Here is a 23,187-nt window from a genome sequence, read left to right on the forward strand (position 1 = left end):
AAACTGGACAACCTTGTTGGTCCCACAAAACAAACAGGCAAAGCCCAGGGTTTTTTCTTAAAAATCTTTTTGTGGGCTGTAGAGATGGCTCAGAGGTTAAGAGCACTGACCCCTCTTCCAGAGGTCCTGAGTTCAATTCCCAGCAACCACATGGTGGCTCACAGCCATCTATAATGAGATCTGGTGCCCTCTTCTGGCATGCAAACATACATGGAAGGAATGTTGTATACATAATAAATAAATAAATCTTTAAAAAAAATAAAAAAAATAGGGCTGGAGAGATGGCTCAGTGGTTAAGAGCACTGACTGCTCTTCTAGAGGTCCTGAGTTCAATTCCCAGCAACCACATGGTGGCTCACAACCATCTGTAAGGAGATCTGGTGCCCTCTTCTGGCATGCGGGTGAAATGTTGTATACATAATAAATAAATCTTTAAAAAAAAAAATAAAAAAATAAAAATCTTTTTGTTTTTTTTGTTATATTGAGGCATGGCTCCCCCCCCCCTTTTATTGATTTTTGTTGAGCTCTATATTTTTCTCTGCTCCACTCCCTGCATCGCCCCTCCCTTTCAACCCTCTCCCAAGGTCCCCATGCAAGGCACAGCTTTTCCACATGGCCCAGCCTAGCCTCCAATTTCCTATCCTCCTGCCTCAGCCTCTTGAGTGCTGGGATTATAGGTGTGTGAATCTCCATTCTCAACCCTGCTTAAGTTTTTCTCATTGGGGCTGGAGAGATGGCTCAGAGGTTAAGAGCACTGACTGCTCTTCCAGAGGTCCTGAGTTCAATTCCCAGCAACCACATGGTGGCTCACAGCCATCTGTAATGAGATCTGGAGCCCTCCTCTGGCCTTCAGGCATACATGGAGGCTGAACACTGTGTATATAATAAATAAATATTTAAATAAAAAAAAAAGTTTTTCTCATTGTAAGGTTTATTCTTTTTATTAAGGAGAGATATGTGTGTGTTCCCCTGGAGATGGGGTTAGAGCTGGTTGTGAGCTGTTGCTATGGGAACTGAACTCAAGTCCTCTGAACCATCTCCAGACCCCTTTGTTTATCTTGTTTATTGTTAAAGTTTTTTTTTTGTTTGTTTGTTTGTTTTTTTTTTTTTTTTTTTTTTTTGGTTTTTCGAGACGGGGTTTCTCTGTGGTTTTGGAGCCTGTCCTGGAACTAGCTCTGTAGACCAGGCTGGTCTCGAACTCACAGAGATCCACCTGCCTCTGCCTCCCCAGTGCCGAGATTAAAGGCGTACGCTAGCACTACCTGGCTGAGAAACTTTTTTTTTAAAGAGTTTTTTTTTTCTTTTAAATATTTATTTATTATGCATACAATATTCTGTCTGTGTGTATGTCTGCAGGCCAGAAGAGGGCACCAGACCTCATTACAGATGGTTGTGAGCCACCATGTGGTTGCCGGGAATTGAACTCAGGACCTTTGGAAGAGCAGGCAATGCTCTTAACCACTGAGCCATCTCTCCAGCCCCTGAGAAACTCTTATCTTACTTCTTTTCCTTAAATATAGGTTTCAGTCACACATGAGCTTTGATATGGCTAAAACTTCCTTTTCTCTTTTCCAGACTTACTTTTAATTAATTAATTATGCTTTAATTTTGGAACTATTCCCAATTGGCCTCAGAGGCGTCTCTGGAGCCACTAACTCCGAAGAAAAGTTAAGGATGTTCAGAAGTGGTCTCATCTGATCCTAGAGAAGGAATACTGATATTTAAAAAATACTAATGTATCCCTCCGAAATCAATGGCATTTTTCTTCTTTAGTTTTATGTGTGTTTTGCCTGCACTTAACGCGCACCACATGCCTGCAGTGCCCGAAGAAGCCAGAAGAGGGCACCAGGTCTCTCGGGACTAGAGTAGTATACGTTTCTGAGTCACCATGTGGGTGCTGGAAGTTGACCCCGGATCGTTTGAAAGAGCAGTCAGTGCTGAGCCATCTTTTCCAGCTCCAGGAATTAATGTTACTTGCCCTGGGACGAGTTCCTTGAGAGCAGAGGCAAACCTGACACTGACTGGTGTTGACAAGGAAGTGCCCACACATGTGGTTGAGTTTAACTGCGTGGGCAGAGGGTGTGTGGTTGCCGGGTTGGGGAGTTTGACTGTGGGTCTCAATGGAAGCTGGTGCTCTGCTTGTCTGGCCTCTGGGAATGCAAATTTGAGGCGACTACTGTTTGCATACAGAACAGGAAACCAAGCCAGAGCCTAAATGAGGGCGGACGGAGGCCAGGGCAGGATATAAATCTTGCAAAAGGTTCTCCTGGTCCACGCGCTCCAGACCAGAGCTGATTCCAGGGTAGGCTTCTCGGGTGGAAGTTTCTTGGCTCTTTTCTATCAGGTAAAGTAGTAGGGTGGGATAGGGTAGGCAGAATGTGGTGAGGAACCATTTTCGCACCTATTGCACACACACACACACACACACACACACATACTCACACCTGAAGCAAAGGCGACTCGGGGCTAAATTCTTGGTAAAGAGGCATGGGTGGCCTTGGGGAATGGAGCTAGGGGATGGGGACCAACATTTGGGAGGGGTATACCCCCTTTCTCTACTCTGTGTGGTGGGGAATGGCTGAGCTCCACACGTTCGGAGGAGGGGTGATTGAGGCAAGCTCCGATCCGTCCAGACCCGGGGTATTCTAGGCCGGGGAGTGCCAGGATTACGAGCCCGGGAGGCCCCTAGCGGCAGGCGTCGGCTTTGGCCAGGCACTTCCTGCCCCGCCCAGGCGGGGTTTGCGGAAGACGAATTTGGCTGGAGGGGCGTGGCGAGCGCTGGCCGGAGGCCGCAAGGCCGGATTGGGGCGCAGGGCGTGACTAGGGCACGGCCAATGCGAGCAGGAGGCCTCCGGGCGCCCTGGAGTCCGCCCCACCCAGTCCCCTCCCTGCTGGCCCCGCTGCCTGGAAGGCTGTAGACCGAGGGCAGCCCGTGTCGGCCTGGCTTTCCGCCTCCCGCCCAGCCCCGGGCAGGCCCCGCCCCGCATTCCAGCGGTGGGGGCACCGTGGGGTTTGTGTATTCTTTTATTTATTTAAAGTGTGTGTATACGTGGGGGCGAGCTCGTGCCTTGGTACGTGTCGGGAGGTCAGAGAACAACTTGCGGCGGTTCGTTTTCTCTTTCCATCACGTGGGTTCTGGCAACCGAACTCAGATCGACCAGATGCCCACACAGTCCCCTCCGGGCCAATTTCTTCTTGCCCAACAAGGTTCCGAAAAGCAGTCACAGGTGTTGGCCATTCACGCACTTCAAGTCCCCTCCCCCAAAAACCACAGAGACAGGATAGGAAGGGGTCTAGCTTTCTTTAGTTATCACACTGAGGTGCTGGTCAGAGAGAAGGCACTTAACTGGGAAGGTCATCCGATTCAGGCCAACCATACCCTCTCTCCCTTCACCAACTCCCTTGGCACTTGTTTGTGGGTCACTTAACCCTCCTATTCTGGGGAGAGAGAGCCCAAGGACTTGAACTCTAGATTCAGCAGGGGTGGGGAGGGGCTTTAGAAACAGAAGTCAGTTGGCAGAGTGACCTGGGAGCTGCCCCCAGCCAGCAGGGGGCCATGGAGGAGGCTGCGGGGAGTGTGGGGGGAGATGAGTTGGCACGGGGGGGGGGGGCAGCTTAGTAAGTTTCCTTGGAGACTTCCCTAAGCCCACAAGAAGGTCCCACTTCCTGCAGATACTCTGAAGGCACTGGTGAAGTCTGGGGCTTTGGGGTGAGACTAGGATGAGGCGGACCCCCTCCCACTCAGCTGGCCCGACTAGCTCACTGCTGGGCACAGGAGGGACTCAATAAATGTTTTTTGGATGAACAGAGTAAAAGGGCTGCGACCCCTCACGGCCCAGCTTGTTCCATTTAGAAAACAGTAGCTTTAAAAATGTACAAATCCTTGCCCTCCCTCCCCCAATTTCTGGGCCCAGGGAAGGGGTGAGGGAGGAGTGTCTATTCCCACCCTTCCTCGCTCCTTCCCTCAAGAATCTATATACACATATACATATTTATATGGCACCACGGAGGAGTCCTGCCGAGCCCCAGGCTTTGGGGAGATTGGGGGCTCAAGTGATATAGGGTACAGCCATCAGCCTTGGACGAGCTAAACTGGGAGTGTTCCCTAAGGAGGGTCCCCTCTTTTACAAGTGACAATAGACTTTCTCCCTCTCTTCCCTTTCAGAAACTGCTGGGCACCATCATCCCAGGGAGGAGGAGGGAAGGGGAGAGGCTGGTTCCTCCCAGGTCAGCCTAGATCTGAGAAAAGCTGACCAGCAGAGGGTTCTTTGCAAGGCACTTGGTGTCCACTGTTCCCAGACTGGAGGTGGGGGCAATCCAAGGCATGGGGCCCGCAAAAACCTTGCTCCTACCCCCAAAGCAGAGCTGGGGTATGACACCCAATTTGGCAGCAGAGAAACATGGCAGCATGGAGAAGAGAAGACAGAAGGGGGCAACAGGCAGGGCCCCCCCAGCTCCCCTGAGAAGAGGGGAAGAAGTTTGAAGGCACTGATACAGGGGCCAAAGGCTCTCTGTCCTCCATACAGCCTGGCAGGGGAGACACCCTCTTCCCCAGGGCCATACTGCATAGCCCATGAGGTTTTGTTAACAGCACAGGCAGGCTCCCACAGTCTGATGGGAAGAGGCTTGGGCCTCGGTGAGGGGCAGATCCTGGCCCCAAGACACCTCACTAGCTCCCAGGCCTAGGCTGCCTGAGCACTGAGTAGACGTCGTCCACACGGCTGAGTTGCTCAAAGAAGGGTAAGAGATCGTGTAGCTCAGTGTCACTCATGTTGTCAAACCAGGAGGCTACTGGGACCTGGGGGATGACAGGGAAGTGAGGAGGGGCAGGTGTCCAGGGGGCCCCATGGCTGGCCCAACCCCGGCCCACATAGCACGCGCGAGTAGATACCGCTAAGCCGTGTTCTCATAGAGACTTAGGATCCCAGCTGGGACGCACCATATCCATTCTGTCCCATTAACAGGCCATGATTGGCAGCTTGGAAACTGCCAGATGGGGAACCCCCGCAGGCACAGAGTGAAATACGTGAGCACCCTCACCCCCACCCGCGTAGGGCCGGGGAGGCGACTCCGGCGAATCCCATGCTCTGTCTCAAGCCCTGGGTTCCCTGTGTACTCACGGCATTGTCTGGATGGAAGACGTAGGAGGCGGGGGAGTTGTCTAGGATGAGCACCCGCCGCAGGTCTCGGCCCAGCCTGCTCAGGTCCTTTACATAGTTCCCCCGATGGAAGACACACGACTCTCGAAACAGCCGAGCACGGAAGGCTCCCCACTTGTCCAGCAGGTCAGCTACTGGGTCTGCGTACTGGGGATAGGAGGTAAGTCATTCTCCCGAGCGAGCAGCGAGCCCAGGACTGCATCCGGTGGCATGTTGGCGGTGGATGGGAGGGTATGGTTGCCCGATCCCGGGCAAGGGCTCACCTTGGCAAGGCTGGCAGTGAACAGTACACACTCAAAGAGCTCGCCCATTCGCTGGAGGAACTCATCCACGTGGGGCCGCTTCAGCACGTAGACCTGGGGAATGAGCTAGTGAGGGAACTGTTGGCCGACAGGCTCGGGGCTGATAAACAGTAAGGGGGCTGGAACAGTAGAAGAGGCAGGGAGTCCATGGAGGCTCCCCTGAAGTCTGCGAACTCCCCAACCATCCCCCTTCCTGAAGAGGATGGAATGTCATTCCAGGGGTTCCACCTCACCTAGTGGGAGTCACTAATCCCCAGCCCCTTTTCCACCTTGGTCTTATTTATCCAAATAAAGGAGCCCAGGTTAGCCCTCTCACCCCAAGGCTGCAGGGCACCGGCCCCCGAGCCAAGTAATGGAGAACAGGCTGGCCAGCACCACAACCTATCCTGAATTACTTGAACTGGGTCCCGGGCAGTGGGGGAAGAGGGGCAAGAGGGCCCCACAATTGTGCAGGTCTGGAAGTCTGGCTCCATCCCCGGGAAACCAAATAGCCCTGGGTTTCACATTCTCTTTGAGCCTTGGGCATTCCCCATCTATCAGAGTCCAATTGGGAGGTACCTGGGGTGCAGAGTGCAGACACCAAACCCCCACCTCCCTCTGCCCCTCACCTGGTGAACTACCCCATCAATCTCCACGGGGATGATGAAGTCAGCGTTGCTCACTGGCTGTGAGGAGAGAAGAATTGCTGGAGGGGGAGGAGGGGGAGTCCTCCCTCCCTGACCAGGGTAGGCCCCCCTGAGAGCGCAGGCTGAGGATGGCTGGGTGGGGCCCACCTTGAAAGAGCTGTGCACCAGGGTCTCGTCCAGGTCGATGACCACGCAGATCTTGTCCGAGTCCTGGGCCTTGGCCTCGGGAAGCAGGTACTGGACTGTGGTCTGCAGTGGGGAGGGTCTGGGCTCAGTGGGGCGCCTCCTGCACAGGCCTCCCTCCCCAGCTCTCTACCTGAGGACCCAACCAGATCTTCCACCCCCTCCTCAGCCTGGGCCTTGCCAACTTTGGACCAGGGTAGGCTATATGGATCCCTTTTCCTCAGAAAGTTCCCGTTTATTTATAAGGGATGTACACTTAGGTCTCAGGCAAGCCACAGCTGTTGGCAGGGGGTGGGGTTTGAAAAAGGCAGGACCTAGAGGGAAAGCGCCTCCCTTTTCTGAACGTTTTAGGATCGGCAGGTGTGTCAGGAAAGTTCAGCCTAGACCCCTTCTGCCACGTCCACTGCCAGCTAAGCCCAGGTGCGCCTGCAGTTCCCTCCTGGCCACCACACACCTTAGGGATGGCGCCATTTTCCTCCACCAGCAGGGGAGCCCCACTGTGGGCAGGCCGAGGCTCCCCATCATCTCGGCAGACACAGCAGAAGAGCGAGTGGAAGATACCCCGACTCCGGGGCTTCTGGGAAGCTGCTGACTTCTGGTCACCTGAAGCAAGGAGTGAACATGGGCACACTGGCCTCGGGTCTCAACCCCTGAGCACAGAGAACGTGGGCACTCTCCCTCCTTCAATGCCACACCAGGGTGCCCCGGCTCTCTAGGAAAGGCCCCTTTCCAGGGGCCCCTGCAACTCTTCGACATAAGGAAATCTGGTGTGGCCAAGAAGGCAGCCACTTTAAGGAGTAGGTGGCCTTAAGGAGGGGCAGATAGGGGGGTGCTTTCTCTTTCTCCCAGGGTTGGTTTTCAATCACCTGACCCCACACCTTACCTGGGCAGCCCCTGCTCATGAACGTCAGGGCTCGGGGCCCCATCGTCCACTCCCACTCTCCCTCCATTCTGTCTACCCCATGAGTCCAAAGTTCTCAAAGTCCCAGAGGCCAGTGGCCCAGGGCTGTCAGCCCCGCCTCCTCCACCCCGCCCCGTCTCAACCTTAGACTTCGGAGAGGCACAGGCCTTCAAACCAACAGACACCCCCAGGCCCCCCCCGCAGCACCCACTTTTCTAATCCTTTCTGCCTTCAGCCCCCAGAGAAGCTGGGACTGGACCGTGGACAGACCCAGACGACTCCCCGATCTTGAAGTTCACACAGGAGGGGGGGTGATCCCCACCCAGGCCAGCCCCAGGGGCTCCGCCTGCCCTTACAGGGTCGGTGCGATTGTGCACAGGCTCGACGCCAACTGGCCTGGCCCGCTGCAGCCGGGGTGCCCCGTGCCCAGCTGGACACAAGGCTCGCGAGTCTGTCTTGCACGCTCAGGGGCTCTGTGCCTCCGAGGGCGTCGTCTGCACCTCCACGCGAGACGCCCGAGTTTGTGGGAGCGTGGTTGTGTGTTGGCGGGAGATCCCTGCAAGACTACCCAGCCCGCTGTCACCTCAGCACCCCTTGCAGACCTCAGCCTGGAGGGGGCGGAGCCTCAACGGGTGGCCAGGCGGCCGCCTCACCCCCACCTTCCAGTCCAATTGGCGCCAAACTGGGGGAGGGGGCGACGCCCGGGAATCGCCAACCTACAAACCCCTCGCGAGCCTCCTGCCTCAGTTTCCCTACCAGGACCACACCAAGCGCTCTAGCGGCGCCAGGCCCCGCCCAGCGCTTCAGACTCTCGCGGAGTTCAAACTCTCCCTGGCCCCGCTGGCGGGGGCTCGGGCTGGGCCGAGGCGCGCGCCCGGGGCAGTGGCAGCGGCTGCGGCGCGGGCACAGCCCTGAGCCCCGACCTCCCCTCCCGCCGCCCATGTACCTTTGCCCCGCAGCGGGCCCCGCGCCTCCTCCTTGCTGATCTGAGTAATGACGGCCGAGCTGTCCATGGGGCCCGGCGCGCTCCACTCCGGCCGGACTCTGGCCCCGGCGCCCGGCCTCCCCCCCGGCTCGGGCCGGAATCGGGGCGCGGGGGGGAGGGGAGGGTGGGAGGGAGGGATCCCCGCGAGCTTCGGAGGGGAGGGGAGCCAGGTTCTCGGGGGGAGGGGGAGGGAGGGGGCGCGGAGGAAACTTTGTTACAACATGGAGTTTCCTCCCCGCGAGGCGGATGCAAACATGGAACCCGGGCGCCGTTTCAAGGCTCCCCCTTAAAAGGGCAATGGCTTCGGCGCGACCGGGGCTCGGCCGCAGCTTTCATCACTTCTGGGGCCCGGCGGACTGGGAGGCGGGCCCGGTTCCTGCGGAGATCCAGGGGGCGTCGCCTCTCTTCCTGCGGCGTTCTGGCGGGACCAGGCCTCTGCGGCTGCGTGGCAGGGCGGCCAGCGGTAACCGGCCGGGGCAAGCTGGGGAGCCCCGGGCCTGAGGCCCGCCCCAAGCGCCCGGCCCGGGGGCCCGAAGGCGACGCAGCCCCACCTCCGCGCATTCCAAGGGGCTGACACCGGCTGCCTCCGTTTACTCCTCTGGAAAATGGGATGATGCTAATTTTCTGTAAAATGGGTGCTTATTTTTTTTTAATTTTTCTTTCTTCCTTCCTTCCTTCCTTCCTTCCTTCCTTTCTTTCTTTCTTTCTTTCTTTCTTTCTTTCTTTCTTTCTTTCTTTCTTTTTTTTGGTGTGGTTCTTCGAGACAAAGTTTTTCTGTAGCTTTTGTCCTGGAACTCGCTCTGTAGATCAAGTTGGCCTCAAACTCACAGAGATCCGCCTGCTTCTGCCTTCCGGGTGCTGGGATTAAAGGCGTGCGCCACCACCGCCCGGCGCTAATTTTTTTAATTTTTAAAGTATCGTTTGTGTTTGGCCTGCAAATGTGTACGTGTACCACGTATGTGCAGTACAGTTCAGCGGCCAGAAGGAGGCATCAATTTTCCCTAGAACTGGAGTTAACAGATGGTTGTAAGCCACTGTGTGGATCCTAGGAACGGACACCCTGTCCTTTCAAGAGTAGCAAATGCCCTTGAGCCATCTTTCCAGTACCCCCCCCCCCAAAAAACCTTAAAATTACACTCATTTGTGTATGCGAGGAATGCGCGCCCCACGAGTGGAGATCAAAAGTTCTCTTCTTCCACCAGGGGATGGCAATCAAACTCAGGTGGTCAGGCTCACCAGCACGCACCTGTACCCCCTAAGCCTTCTCGCCGCCCCTACGGTGGGTATTATCTAACGTTGTGGATATCGTGAGAAAAAGGCACTCTTTGCTAGTTCCAGTTATGCAAGCTCATCAAATTATGGAATCCTAGAAAGATTTACTTCTGTGTATGTGTATGTATGCCAGGGCCTACGGTGGCCAGGAGATGGCATCAGATCCCCTAGAGCTGGAGTTAGAGGATTCCCACCCCCCCCCAGGCAGTTGTTAGCTGCCCTGTGTGTGCAGGCAACCCAACTGCCAGGGCAGTGCATTCTCCCAACGGCTGAGCCATCTCCTCAGTCCCGAATTATGTTCTTGATCCACCTACAACTCAGCACCCACCGCAGTCTCGGGGGCATCACAGGATGTGAAAAATTCCACGTCCGTGCCTAGCTTTACCGACTGACCTGTGGCAAATCTAGCCCTCTTCCCCTGTCAAGCCATTCAGCGTTTTCCCCGGCAAAAACTGAGCCTCCGTAGCTCAGGGCCTTGTTTCTCGTACGTGCTGTTCCTTCGGCTTGGAACGTGCCTCCTCGTCCTTGGCAGAGCCAAATCCCATCGAACTAGAAGAAATACCACCTTGTTTAGAGGCCCCCACCCCCACCCCGCCGTCCCTATCTGTGATTATTTGAGAGGCCAGTTCTAGTACTGGCTGTGTTCCCAAGTGCCCAGGGGACGCCCGCGGAGGGAGGGCCCAGAATCCGCCCTTGGGCGCCTGAGACTGCAACTATTCAGATTTTAAACACACGCGTCACCGGATCTGTGGTGACACACCCCAGCCATTGCCTAGGTCTGCGTTTATACAGGGTCTTCTCGCAGGAAGCGCCCAGTTGCGCCCCTCGAAGGCTGCGGTTCGTTTATTTTTATTTTTCCTGTTTTACAAAGTTTCTTTCATTCGTCATAATTTTAAAAATACGAACGCCAAGCCCTGACACGCACGCCTCGCCATTTCCTCCCCCAGGCACTGGGGCGGAGCTGGGCGGGCGCGCTTGTCGCAGCCGGTCGGGAGCGGGCTGGGGGCCTGGCCCGCGGTGCGCTCGCCGCTCTGCTCTGCAGGCGCGCCAGCTCAGTTCCCGGTATCAGCAGGGACTGTGGGACGCTCATCTCCGACCCCTGCGTCTGCTCTCCGGGAGCTCCAGGGCGGCCACCCTTACACTCCTTACCTCCCACGTGCTGGTGCCCTGGGTCGCCCGTCCTAAATGTTACTCCGGATCTCGCGAACTCCTTGGGACGATACCCTTCTTGCGTTTTTTGGCAGAAGAGGAAACAGCATGGAAAGGTGAAGGCACAAACCCAGACTCTCCGGCCTCTCTTCGGAGACCTCCTTCTTGGCCAGGGGCACCCTGGGTGCCTCAGCTTTCTCAGCCAGGCCCTCACTGTCCCCGAAGGGAACTGTGTGACCCGAGGTTGAATGACGGATGGCCTTTCATTCCCGTCGTTCCTTAACCCGCTACCCTGAACACTCACAAACCCTCCACCTAAATTCACTTCAGTGCTCAGGAGCTACCCCCCCCCCCCACACACACACACACAAAGGAAGGACAGCCCCGGGCTCACTTCGTCAGGAAGCTCTGTAGCTCTCCGTGCTCCGTGCTGGGGGCTGTACCGTGAGAATCGCATTCCCAGTCCGGAGGGGAGCGTGGCTCCATCTCTGCTACTGTTTACTCTTCCCCAGCAGTTGGGGAGGGGGGCTTTACCCACGCAGTCTATTACGGTTATTAATTTAATGGCTGCATACCCAAGAGAAAACAATAGTGTGGGCCGCTAGCCCGGCAGGGGCGGGGGAGGGGGGTAGGAACAGGACTCCGGAGAATCCTGAGGGGCAACCGAGACAAGGTTCCCTCCAACCAGCCCCTTGGTTTCCCTCCCCTCCCATTTACAGATGGGGCAGGTGGCGGACCAGCGCCACCTAGGGCCTTCTGGGGAAACTCTAAGGTAGCCCTCCACCTTCTGTAAATCCAATGAGAGTTTTCACCAGGTCTGCCACGGAGATGGGGGCTGCAGTAACCTGTGGCCTCTGGCCGGAAACAGTTGACCTAGACCTGACCTCATCCCTGACCCTGGGCCTCAGCAACCTCTACTGACCCTTCTTATCTTTTAAAAAAGAGTTTTAAAAATCAGGGGGAAAAAAGTCAACCCGGTGCTGATGGTGTCGCACGCCTTTAATCCCAGCACTCAGGAGGCAGAGGCAGGTGGATCTCTGTGAGTTTGAGGCCAGCCTGGTCTACAGAGTGAGTTCCAGGACAGCCAAGGCTACACACAGAGAAACCCTGTTTTGAGGTGGTTAGGTGGGGAGGAGAGAAGAAGAAAAAGAAAACAAAGAAAAAGAAAAAAGTTTTTAAAAATCACTATATTTTATTTTTTTCGTGAGTGAACATATGCCACAATACGTGTGTGGAGTCAGAAAATTCACACATGTGGGGCCCAAAGACTGCGCTCTGGTCCTCAGGAACCTTTACCCGCTGAGCCATCTCACTGGACCCAATACTTATTTTCATTATTATAATTACTGATATTTTGAGATAGCCTTTACTGGCCTGGAACTTGCTACTGAGACCAAGCTGGCCTGCCTCAAATGTGTGGAGATGCACCTGTTTCTGCCTCCAGAGCTCTGATGTTAAGGTGTGTGCCGCAGTGCCCGAGGGAGATTTATTTTCATGTATGTTAGCGTATGCCGCCAGTGTTAGGAAGCCTCTAGAGGCTAGAAGAGTGCCACGTTCCCCTGGGGCTGGAGTTCCCGGCTGTTCCCGGCTGTTGTGAGCTGCCATATGCCATTCCCTGTCTGGGGTGCTAGAAGTAAGTCATCTGAGCCAAATTTACCTTCTCGGCGCCCAATTCTAAATCCTAGACTTACTTATTCCTATGATCAGCTTTCCAATCCTTCTGGGTCCCCCAGCTCCAGTCCACAGCATCTGAGAACTGTGCACTCTGGGCACGCTCACGGACAGCCCTTTCTTACTGAACTTTCAGAATCGTGTGCTCTGTGGCCTTCTCCCTGAACTCACTGGGTCAGCTGTCCGGCCTCATCCTGTCCCCGTTCTTGTTTATTTAGCCCCACCCCCACTCCTTCCCGTGAGACTCTTTGACAGCTGACATCCTCTTTAATTCGGAACTTCACCTCTCTTCCACTGCTAGCACAGGGCCCACTACAAAAAAAGTCACCAATGAACGCCAAGTGAATTTCCAGGATGTGCAGCAAGTTGAGGAGGAACCGAAGGGGAATCTGGGAGAAGCGTTCCTCAATAGCTCCCTACGCCTTTCGCTATCTCGGGTCCCATCTTCTCCAGGGGCGAGCACCAGGGCATGGGGAGGTACTCTTGCCCGGGCACCCTCTCTGGCAGCTGTCGGGGTAGCGCCAGATCTGTCCTTTCGCCGCTCCTTTCGGGGGCCCCACTCTTCTCGTTGCCCTTTTAAGAAAGAGGAAATTCTTTTCATAAACAAGCGCCCCAATCTGAGCGTCCAGCCGGCAGCCTCCCCAGCTGGGTTCCGGGTAATGGGCGCTACTTTCAGACAGCGAAACTCCCACAGGCTCAACCCTGGGGAAAGGCTCGGTGGACGCCCCTTCCTCGGTGCAGCTCCGGGCTGTTCCAGGCAAGGGTTCGAGGAACCCGAGGAGTCCGGAGGAGGGACTTAGGGGAGCCTAGAAACTGTCTAGGGATCGTCTGCAAAGTGCTAGTTCTACACAGGGCGAAGCGTGCCAGACCGCTCTTCTGCGGAGGACGGAGTTCCCTGCCCACGCTAGTACCACAGCCCTCGGAGAGCACCCGCCTGCTCACCTGAGTTCCGCTTGCCCCTGAGGGACCGCAGGGCTTAGGCCGGGGTGTGGGCGCTCGGGAGAGTCCCTGCCCCCAGGGGGAGCTGAGAGGCTAGGGCAGGAAACCCTAATAGCACAGCGTGGGAGTCAGGTCAGCCTTGTCCCCTGGGGAGACGGCAATTGAAATGGGCCTTGAAGGCACAGACTTTTGGTTGTTTTTTTTTTTTTTTAATGACCTGGTTCCTGAAAGAGAAGGATTCGTTTCTAGGTTTTACTGCCTGGGAAATGGGTTGAAGGAACAACAGAAGAGGAGATAATCAGACATTTGAGCGTGGGGTGTGTGTGGGGGAGAGTATTTGACGTTTACATTTTTCCAGCGCTTTGGAACAGAGGGGAGCTACCGTTCAGTCGTCGGACTATTTTTTAAAAGTTTCCTCCAATCCCCCCCCCCCCCCAGCTTCTAAGGTCATCAGGTTGGTGCTGCTGCGCTTCTCCTCCGCTCCTCCACCTTCCCTCCTCCTTTTCCTTCTTGAGACAGGCTCTCCTGTAGCCCAGGCTGGCCTTGAACTATCAGCAAGAGAATGATCTAGAACTCCTTAAGCCTCCTGCCTCTGCCTTCCAAGTGAGACAAAAGAGTTGCTTTGTTTTGATGAGGTGATCTGACTGTCTACTGCCTCAGTCTAGGAGGATTACAGACTGCGTGGAGTAGGTTTTGGATTATCTTTTAGGAACCAAGCAGCACACACTGTTTTGTTTTTAAGTACTCTTTTTATGTATATGGGTGCCCTGCCTGAATGTTTATGCGCCTTGTGCAGACAGTGCCAGTGTAGGACGCCAGAAGAGGGCGTTGGGTTGGATGAACCAGTCACTTGAGAGCCACCACGACGGTGAGGGAAAGAGCAGCCAGTGTTCTTAACTGCTGAGCCATCTCTCTCGCCCCGGGCACTGTGTTTTTAAGTCCTTTAGCTTGGTGGTTAGATGGGTGTGGTCCCTAGCACAGCCGAGAATACTTTACTCAGAGGTAAAGCCCTCCTCTAAACGGGAAATCTGTAATCCCGAGAGCCGGGTTGCCGACCTCCAATTGCCTTGCTGTATCCTGCGGCCTTGCTGGCTGGATCCAGTGTGCTGCTCACCCAGAGCGCTCCCTGTCTTCCTGCTCCTCTTTAGGGAGCCCGTATAGGAAGTGCTGGTGGGAGCCGTGAGTCAGAAAGGTGGCTCCGTGGGCGATGCAACAGGTCCAGGCCTGGGAAAGGACCATGGATGGGGGAGGGGCCAGAGCTCTGCGGAAGCCCCGCCTGTCCTCCCCTCCCCTCCCCTCTCCCCCCTCTCTCCTGCCCTCCCTTATCCCTTGGCTGCCCCCGTACCAGATAGGCAGTAAGGCCCAAGTAGCCCACAGCCAGCAGAGCTACAAGGCCAAAGAAGGCAGGGTGCGGGAGGCTGGGCAGGTAGCTGACCACAAAGTAGAGGTTGACGGCGCAGATGAGTGTCATGATGCAGGAGGTGATGGCTTTGCTCAACCTGGGGATGGGAGGATCCTGAGGGCCGACTGGCTGGATGCTGCGGACCACCTGGATCATCTCCCCACGCATCCCAACCCCCAGGAGCTTCGGCTAGCTCAGAACTGGGGACAGAGACGCAAGATAACTCCTTCTCTGACTTGTGTGGTCTAGAGCAGACAGACCCCATTGGCTACTTGGGGACCCTTCAGGTTCCGCACTGGCAGGATTGGCAAGAGGTGTGTGGTAAAGGTTCTAGAATGAGCCCCACCAAGTCCTGGCTCCCATAGTTAGTAGCTGTGAGACACTGGGCAGATTCTTTAAAGGGCCTTGGTTTCATGGGATGGTGGCGAGGACAGTAGTTCCTGCCTCTGCGTGGCTGTGAGTGCCGAGGGCAGTTCCAGGGTCTGGTTCGGGAGGGGAGTACTCACAGGCCATTGGCAAACTCCTGCATGACGGCTGGCATGCTGGTGAAAGTCAAGATGGGCAGCACAGCAAAGGGCAGCTGTGGAGAGAAGTGGAGGCTGAGGGCCCTGCCGGGAGCGCTGCGAGATGGGGAGACGTTGGGGAAATTCCCTAAGAGCCCTGGGCAGTTTTCTCATCTGTGGTCCTTTCAAAGCAGTTATGGAGCGCTTTGGCCTCAGGCTGCTGGGGTTGGAAAACGGGCTCAGCATCCAGTCAACTAACTTCATTCCTCAGTGTTTTCGTCTATGGAATGGGGATAGTGGGGACTCTTGCTCCTTAGGGTAGCTATAGCATCCTGTAAGGGTCTAGGGCAGAGCTTAGAGGGCTCTTTGGGGTGGAGGAGGGGGGCTACTGTGCTCCTAATTAGATCATGGTTCTCACCAGCAGACTCTGCAGAACGTTGAGTAGATCGTTGAGGCCTGAGAGGTCCCTCAGGTCTCGGAAGACGGCCACAAGCACAGTGGGCAGGATGGCGCAAGAGCGAGTGAGGAGGACACGTGCGAAGCGGGACCACCGCAGCTTCAGGAAGCCCTGAGAGGGAGCCAGCACCCTGATGGGGCCGTTTGGCCTCGGTTGTCCCAGGCCCCGCCCCCCTCCACGTTTGTCCGTATTGGAAACAGGGGCAGCTCTGATCCTTGCTGGTGGGCAGAAGATGAGTTCCGGGAAAGGGAGGATTCCCATAACTGGTGGCTGAATATGGAACAACTTGGGGGATTCTGTCTGTCATCTCGCCCTCTGCTACTCCGAAAAGCCCATAGTCCAAGCCTTCAGCAGTGAGGCTGCTGCCCTTGGCCGGTGCCCACCTCCATCACGAACTGTCCTGCATAGGTGCCCGTCATAGTAGAACTCTGCCCCGCTGCCAGGAGACCCACTGCCCAGATGTAGAGGGCGGCAGGGCCAAAGAGACAGCCTAGGATCACACCCTAGAGGGAGAAGGTGCGGTCAGACAGAGGTCCCGCCCACTAGAGGCCCCGCCCCTGAGAAAGCATGACCAGGCGAGGGGCACTTACTCCTTGGTAAATGTCCACCGACACTGTGTGATTGTCCCTAGGGAAGATCTTAGCGTAGCTGTGGAGGGTGCTGTTGGCACAGATGTTGAACTGCAGGCGGGAGTCAGTAGGAGGGAGGTGGGAAAATCAGGACCCCAGGCCTTGGTCAACTTTAAACCTGAGGCCCTGCTAGACATACTTTCCTAATAATGGCTTGCTCTCTCTCTCTCTCTCTCTCTCTCTCTCTCTCTCTTCCCTCCCTCCCTCCCTCCCTTCTTTTCTTTTTTTCTTTTTTTTGCCAAAGTATCTCTATGTAACCCTGTGGGTCTTGGAACTCCCTGTGTGGACCAGGCTGGCCTTGAGTTCACAGAGATCTGTCTGTCTCTACCTTCAGAGTTCTGGGTTCAAGGTCTTGGGCCACTAGGCCCAGGGTGTTTTTCTTTCTCTTCCTAGGAATTTGTTAGTATTTAAAATGCAGCTTCACATAGGAACTAGGCTTGCAGTCTCTGCCATCAGTAAGAGCTGGCACAGCCACTACATTCCCGCATCCCCCTCTCCCCCAAAGAGCCCTGCAGTCACGTGAACTAGAAAATAGGCACTTGCGGTTTATCCCAGCATTCTAGATTAAAGAGGCAAGTGGATCTCTGTGAGTTCGAGACCAGCCTGGTCTACAGAGTGAGTTCCTGAAGTCCCCCATCCACTCCGCTCCTCTCATGCTAGGCAGTACAGTGACATCCATGGGGGGGGGGGGGTGCACCCTCACACACTCAGGACCAGCAGCAAGATCTTCCAAGTGCAAGGATTAGGGAATTCCAGCTGCTCCCTGCCCCAACTCTCCCTCAACTCACTCACAAAAAGAGCCCCACCCTTAGCAAGTATGGAGCACTGACTGGGATTGTGACGGTCCCACGGTGGAGGATTTACTCCTAGAGGGTGACAGACCCAAATCTATATCCCAGAGAGCAAAGAGGAGCTAGTCAGCTCCTGCTTCCAGAGGTCATTTCAGGGGACCCTCCCCAGCCCGGTCTCGGTCATTGTGCATCCCTGCCTGCCGCTGCCCCCCCCCCCCCCGCACTGCTTCAACTCTGAACTTCCCTGAGCACCCATGGGTGGGCAGCTGGCTTCCTGTCCCTCCACATCATCCCTGGGTGTGGTACACACAAGCACAAGGTGCAGGACTCCTTGCTCACTCTCCCCTGTGACTCTGGGGTGATGCCCGGTACAATAGCTCTGTCACCATTATGAAGTGCTTGACGCCTGTCTCCTGGGAGCTGAGATGATGAGGAGAGAGGACCCTAGAGCCCAGAGTCCCGCAGAGGCTCTGGAAGATGTGGCCGTGGGACCTGAAACCCGTGGCCAAGCTGGAGGGCAAATGGGATGGCGGGGACACAGATACGGGCGCATAGGACCAGCGTGGCTCACCGCTTCCTCGTTGGTTTGCTGGTAGAAGGCCTGACCAAACACAGCCATAACAAAGAGGTTGATGATGAAGGACACAGAGAGGGCGATGGTGGCTTCAATCAGGAAGTACATGTTGGCTTCGCGAATGTCCGCCCGGCGGGTTCTGTCTACCTCTCTAGACTAGGAAGGTCAGAGGTGGAGGGAAGGGTCAAAGTCTCTGAGAGGCTCCCGATGGCCTCTGCCCCCACGTTTATATGAGTCACAGCTCTTTGAAGGTCCCCTATGTGGTGTCTGGTTCAGGTCCTGGTCAACTGCCCCCTCCTGCATCTTTCCCCTTACCAGAGGTCCGTTCCGCAGTGACATGCTATGTGAGTAAAGGAAGGGACCTGACCTTTGAGGTCCCTCTCTAACTAACTCAGACCGGATGTCCCCTGCTCCCTCCATCCAACACTCTTCATTTTTTAGCGCATCTGGTTCATTTCTGCCTCAGGACCTTTGCGCTTGCCGTTCTCCCTGTCTGCAATGGCATCTCCCATCCTCCGGTCTTCTCTAACAGACTTTTTCAGTTTGTTTCTTTGTGAGTACCGTTTGCCATGCACAATTCCTTGCCTGGTTTGCTTTGTCCTTGTCTGCGTCCCCGAAGGCCTTGACTGATCTACACCCCTCTCCCGGCTCCCGGCACACTTCAGACCCGTTATTACAGGTGCACTGAGCAGCAGAGAATGACTCTACCCTTATCTAGGATGCTCCGGGAGGGCGTCAGTGCCCTCCCCCCCACACACACTCACCTTGACCAAGGCTGAGTGCAGGTAGATGTTGTGGGGCATGATAATGGCGCCAACAATGCCCACTGCCTGCAACAGCTCAGGCTGACCGCAGCCCGGGCAGGAGGGCAGGAACACACCCTGAAGAAGTGCTCCCTGGGATGGACGTGCTACCACATACTGTTGGAAGGAACTTGGTCAGCCTGTTAAAACCACCCTCCTTTCAACCCCATCCCCAAAGCAGGCAGGTAGTGTGGCTAAGGGCTGTCTCCCTAGACCCCCAGGAAGGGAAGGACGTGTAGCTCTGATTTCTTTCCCACCTCATAACCGAAGGTCAGAGCCATGATAGTAATAAGAAATCCAAAGAACGCTTCCAGCTTGCGCAGTCCTAGGGGCATGGCAAAGGGGTGTAAGAGACAAACAACCTCCTGCCCTGTAAACTCTCTGAGTGGCTGTTTGGAGCACTTTGTCCCAGGCACTGGGCCAAGGGCTTAGCATATATTTTCCTCATTGAAACCTCACCACAGCCCTGTGACGTCCGGCCTGTTCTTTCTCATATTATAGAAGATGAAACCGGAAGCCCTTGCTCAAGACTTACAACTGGAGTAAAGGGGACCCATGGCCCTGGGAAGAGCCAAGGCTCCATGAGGGCAGCCCTACCCACGCTCATCCCCTGAGAAGAGGGACTTTCTCTCACCATAGTTATCCAGGAAGAGGAAGAAGAACGTGTCCACAATGGTGATCAGGACGCCGCCCCACAGGGGGATTCTGAAACCACATAGGTCAGGTCAGCCCAGCGTGGGCCAGGTCTGGAGTTCCAACCCTCTGTGGGGAGTCAGGACCCCAAGTGGCCTGGACAGCTAGGGTGAGGGGAGTGTAGGGTGTGCCGAATCTGCGTAGACACCCAGGAAGGGCCAAACCAGGTAGGGGGATCAGGAGTGGCAGGGAGCCCTGACCTGTGCTATGTGACTCGCATGTGTGTGACTTTACATGTGTCACCTCACATTCTGAGAGAGATTCATACCAGCCCTACATGTAAGGAATGGGGGTGATAAAGAAGACACAGGGAGGTCCTTGGCATGGGGAGGAGACAGCAGCTCCTGCCAGCCTTGGACTGAGGTGGGCTCGCTAGTGGTACCGTCCAGCTGAGAGCAGATTGAAGGAGATGGCCGTGCCGATGACTTCCTGCATGTCTGAGCCCACAATGGCTAGCTCGATGGTCAGCCAGAGGAGGGTGCGGGGCACCTACGGGGAGGAGAGGTTGCTTCCTTAAAAGAAGGCTAGCTGCTGGGCATCTCATTCTCCCCTTGCCTTGTGGTGCTCTGTGCTGAGCTATGGAACTGGAAGCCTGCAGGCTTTTATACTTGTCAGCTGGTTTTAATCCCAGCAGCGCTCAGGAGGCAGAGGCAGGTGGATTGCTGAGTCTACAGAGTGAGTACCAGTACAGCCAGGGCTACACAGAGACACCCTCTCTCGAAAAACAAAAATAACAAAACAAGACACACTTAAAGGGCTTTGCCATGGGATTTTTTATGTCTCGTGAGGGTTTGTGTCCTGGAAGCTTGGTCTCTTGTTGAGATGTGGAGGAACCCTTTAGAGCTAAAGACAGACATGGTGACACAGGCCTGACGTCCCAGAAACCAAGGCAGGAGGAAGAGGACAGCCTGGGGCAGCTTGGTAAGGACATGTCTCAAAAAAATGGTCAAGAGGAATGAGGACGGAGCTCAGTGTGGTGGTGCTTGACAGGGCACTGATGAGTCCTAGGTCCAATTGTATGTACCCACTCCAAAACAAAGCCAAGCAGAAACTGGCGCCTTGAACATGTAGAAATCTGAGCTAATCAGACTTTTGGTTAAAATCACTCAGGCCTTGTGCATGCTAGGCACATGCTCAATCACTGTGTTACACCTCAGCCTAATCTTTTTCTTTCTCTTTTTGGGTGGGGTGGGGTGGGGTAGAAGACTTTGGTGATTCTCGTGGTTATTTAAGCCTGGCTGCAAGCTTCTAGAAGCAAATGACTGCTTTGAGGAGCCCATGGTGTGGGGAAGAGGCTGTCAGCTTTAGTGATACCTTCTGCCCTTGAGCCTTCAGCCCTTCTGACTCCTGAAAGGGTTAAATTTGAAAAGGGCTAGAGCTGTAACTCAGTGGTAAAGTGCTCATCTTAGCATTAGGAGCTCCTGGGTTTAATCTCTAGTTGTGGAAAAAAAAAAATAACCAAGTGAATGAATAAAACAAAAACCCTTTGAAATACCTCATGGTGTAACTTTGGTGTTCCCCAGCCCGGCAGTGACGAGGCCTGAGCTACGTGACTATGAACTGAACTGTTTTCCTTCGCCAGCTGGGCCTGCGATACCCGGGAGCTGGCGACGTATTTATTTTAAATGGAAGCTATAAGGAGCTGCTCAGGGTTTGAGACCCATAGGTGTTGCCCGTCCATGACCCCTCCCTCTGCCTCTTCCTGGCTCACCTTAGGGTAATAGAGATGGCAGACTTCACCCAAGTCCTTGCCTGTCACCACGCCTAGCCGGGCAGCCAGCCTCTGGCAGAGCAGGCCCAACACGGTGGCCCATAGCAGTACCCAGAGCAGCTGTGACGGAACAAGGAGACCCTCAGCCAAGACAGCGCCTCCCGGACAGAGAATAGGTGGGGTGGAAAGACCCCCTACAGTACAGTCTCCTTTCTGGAGGGGCTTCCAGGGGGACATACCCCCCCAATTCCCCCCACACGCACAAGATTGACACTTGAACTTAATCCCTATTCCCAGGCAAACCACCCATGTATGGTCTTAACTAAGATGCTGCCGCCCTCCCCACAGAGCCAGCATAGAGGCCCAGCTTCAATACTTTAAATCCAGCCACAGCACCGGCTTGAAGGTCCGACTCAATGTTCCCTGGGTCAAGGAAAGCGATGCTCATGAGGAAGCCAGGCCCCGTGAAGGCCCACAGTTTCCTCAGGCTGAATGTGCCCTGCGGGAGCAAGCAGAATCAGGCCATCTTAGAGGTGGGGGTGGTGGAGGCTGCCGGCCCTGTCCCCCATCACCCACACGGGTGCTGCCCTCCACCCTGAGGAGCCAATGGGATGTGCTGAGTCACTGTGGCTCTGCCGTTTTGGATGGGTCACGTTCTGCTGCTGGCCTATGTGTGACTTGCTTGCCTCTTGCATGCTTGCATGCTTGTCATACAGACCTCAGAGTCCCCAGAGAGGGACCTTGTTGTAGTTAAACCTCCCAGTTCCAGATCCTCCTCCCCCAGCCTTTCTCATACCACAGGTACTGATCTCTGGGGACCACTGAGGTCTCAGTCACTCAACGCTGTTTCTGGGTTTGACCTGTCGGGCTAGGAATCTGCTTAGAAGGTGGGAGCAGAGACTGATCCAGTGCCCAGAGGATAAAAGCACTTGCCACCGAACCTGGAACCCACATAGTAGAAGGAAAGAACTGGTTCCCCCAAGTTGTCCTCTGACCTCCACATGCATGCTACAGCTTGGGCACACCTACACATGCACACACATGCATGCAATAGCCTGGACACACCTACGCACGCACACACATGCATGCAATAACCTGGACACACCTACACACGCACACACAAACGCACAAAATAAACAATGTGATCCATTTTAAAAAGAAAGATTGTGGCAAGACTGGGTGGCGGCATCCTAGAATCAGCCCGATGCCTCTCTTTTACCCCTGTGCTCTCCCCTGGGTGGTTCCTTCCTCCAGTGCTAAAATAGTCTCAGGCTCTTTCCCCTCACAGGAAAGCTGAGGTTCTCTTGAGAACCATGTGATTATTTTTCAGATAACTCCAGAGTACCCAGTTAGTCACTGTTGTGGGTCACAGGAAATGCCCCCTCCCCAGACTGCAAGACCTCAGAGGATCTGGTAGACCCCGAAAGATCTCAGGATGTTGCCAGCATTCCTACCTGCTCTGTGCTGGGGATGGGAATCTTCTCACTCAAGTAGGTCTTCTGGGGTGGTACTTGCTGAGGTGCTGGGCCTGGCAGGCTGGAAATGGAGCCATAGCTAGGCCTGCTCAGCCTCTGGGGGCTCTTGTCACCTGCAATGGACCCCAGGATGCTAAGCGGGCGTGACTTTCTTCCAAGAGCCTAGGATTCCAGCTACCTGCCTCCTCCACCACCTCCACCCCCTTGACTGGCCATTTCATCCGTGTGTCAAGTAGAGGTTTCCAGAATCACTTCCCTCCCAGTGAGCACAGAACTTCTCCAATCTAAATCTCCTGAGTCAGGAGATTTGTGAGACATGAGGCCCAGAGAAGGGCAAGCCGAGGCCCCCAGCTCAGCTGCTCAGGCCCCATGCTCTGCCTCCCCCCTCAGCTTTAATCCTCAGAACTGCCTGACTCCAGTGTGTCTGGCAGACCAGAGCCCCCACAGAGACCATAAGTCCTCCTTGCTGCCTCAAATCTCCTCCAGACTTGGTCTCCTCATTCACCCTCCCCCACTCAAATTACACTAGGTCCCTAGAGGTCACCACTCACGAATCATGAGGACGCAGGTGTCTGACACAGTCTGTGTATGTCAGCAGGCCCAGCAGCGTCTCAGTCTGTCCTCTTCTATGGGTGCTGGTACAAGTGAGTAAGAGTGGGGGAACCCGCACCCTTCCCATCCTTGCCGGACTCCCACCTCCACATCACCAAGTGAATGCCCACAATTTCACACACTCGCTGTTTCGAAACACTCACCAAACACAGAAGTGGCCAGTGGTGGCGGAAGGAGCTGGTAACCCACAGCTTTGCCCCTTCTTCCTCTCCTGGCCACCCCGTGCTCCATTATATATCTGTTCTTGTTCCAGGTACCCCCAAATTACCTCTGATTTCAGGTACTTCCTGCCTTTTGGGGTATTAGTGGTCACATCTCATGGTAGCCACTCACCCACTACACACTCTCAC

The 23,187-nt window shown here is 55.2% G+C and overlaps 2 protein-coding genes across 3 annotated transcripts; both read right to left on the reverse strand.

Moving 5' to 3' along the window:
* Positions 1-3,075: 3,075 nt before the first annotated feature.
* On the reverse strand, positions 3,076-8,468 carry Ctdsp1 (CTD small phosphatase 1). The gene is made up of 7 exons (XM_057762790.1): positions 8,118-8,468; positions 6,725-6,873; positions 6,235-6,336; positions 6,070-6,126; positions 5,423-5,515; positions 5,121-5,306; positions 3,076-4,798 (listed from the first exon to the last, which is right to left on the reverse strand). The coding sequence occupies exons 1-7, from the start codon at positions 8,182-8,184 to the stop codon at positions 4,670-4,672; spliced, it is 783 nt and encodes a 260-aa protein (XP_057618773.1). The 5' UTR covers positions 8,185-8,468; the 3' UTR covers positions 3,076-4,669.
* Positions 8,469-14,059: 5,591 nt separating this feature from the next.
* Positions 14,060-22,922, reverse strand: Slc11a1 (solute carrier family 11 member 1). Of its 2 annotated transcripts, XM_057761466.1 has the most exons (15): positions 22,777-22,922; positions 22,205-22,338; positions 21,127-21,249; positions 20,751-20,870; positions 19,422-19,528; positions 18,981-19,051; positions 18,604-18,671; positions 18,308-18,463; positions 17,541-17,699; positions 16,140-16,229; positions 15,933-16,052; positions 15,511-15,660; positions 15,096-15,169; positions 14,533-14,686; positions 14,060-14,411 (listed from the first exon to the last, which is right to left on the reverse strand). In XM_057761466.1, exons 1-15 carry the CDS (start codon positions 22,781-22,783, stop codon positions 14,298-14,300), a joined length of 1,647 nt encoding a protein of 548 aa, XP_057617449.1. In that variant the 5' UTR covers positions 22,784-22,922; the 3' UTR covers positions 14,060-14,297. The 2 variants fall into 2 exon arrangements, with proteins under 2 accessions (XP_057617449.1, XP_057617450.1); XM_057761467.1 differs by lacking the exon at positions 15,933-16,052.
* Positions 22,923-23,187: the final 265 nt, after the last annotated feature.

Source organism: Chionomys nivalis, chromosome 2 (assembly GCF_950005125.1).
Source record: "Chionomys nivalis chromosome 2, mChiNiv1.1, whole genome shotgun sequence".
Lineage (NCBI taxonomy): Eukaryota > Metazoa > Chordata > Mammalia > Rodentia > Cricetidae > Chionomys > Chionomys nivalis.

Bases quoted from the DNA above. Each gene is read 5' to 3' on its own strand.
- Slc11a1 (XM_057761466.1), bottom strand. The intron at 18,672-18,980 runs GTGAGAGAAAGT...CCATGCCCCTAG, and splicing joins CCTCTTCCTGGATAACTATG to GACTGCGCAAGCTGGAAGCG. The intron at 15,170-15,510 runs GTGAGAACCATG...TTCTCTCCACAG, and splicing joins ACGTTCTGCAGAGTCTGCTG to CTGCCCTTTGCTGTGCTGCC.
- Ctdsp1 (XM_057762790.1), bottom strand. From the start codon at position 8,184: ATGGACAGCTCGGCCGTCATTACTCAGATCAGCAAGGAGGAGGCGCGG. The intron at 6,337-6,724 runs GTGTGTGGTGGC...TCCCCACTGCAG, and splicing joins AAAATGGCGCCATCCCTAAG to ACCACAGTCCAGTACCTGCT. The intron at 5,516-6,069 runs GTGAGGGGCAGA...CTCATTCCCCAG, and splicing joins TTGATGGGGTAGTTCACCAG to GTCTACGTGCTGAAGCGGCC.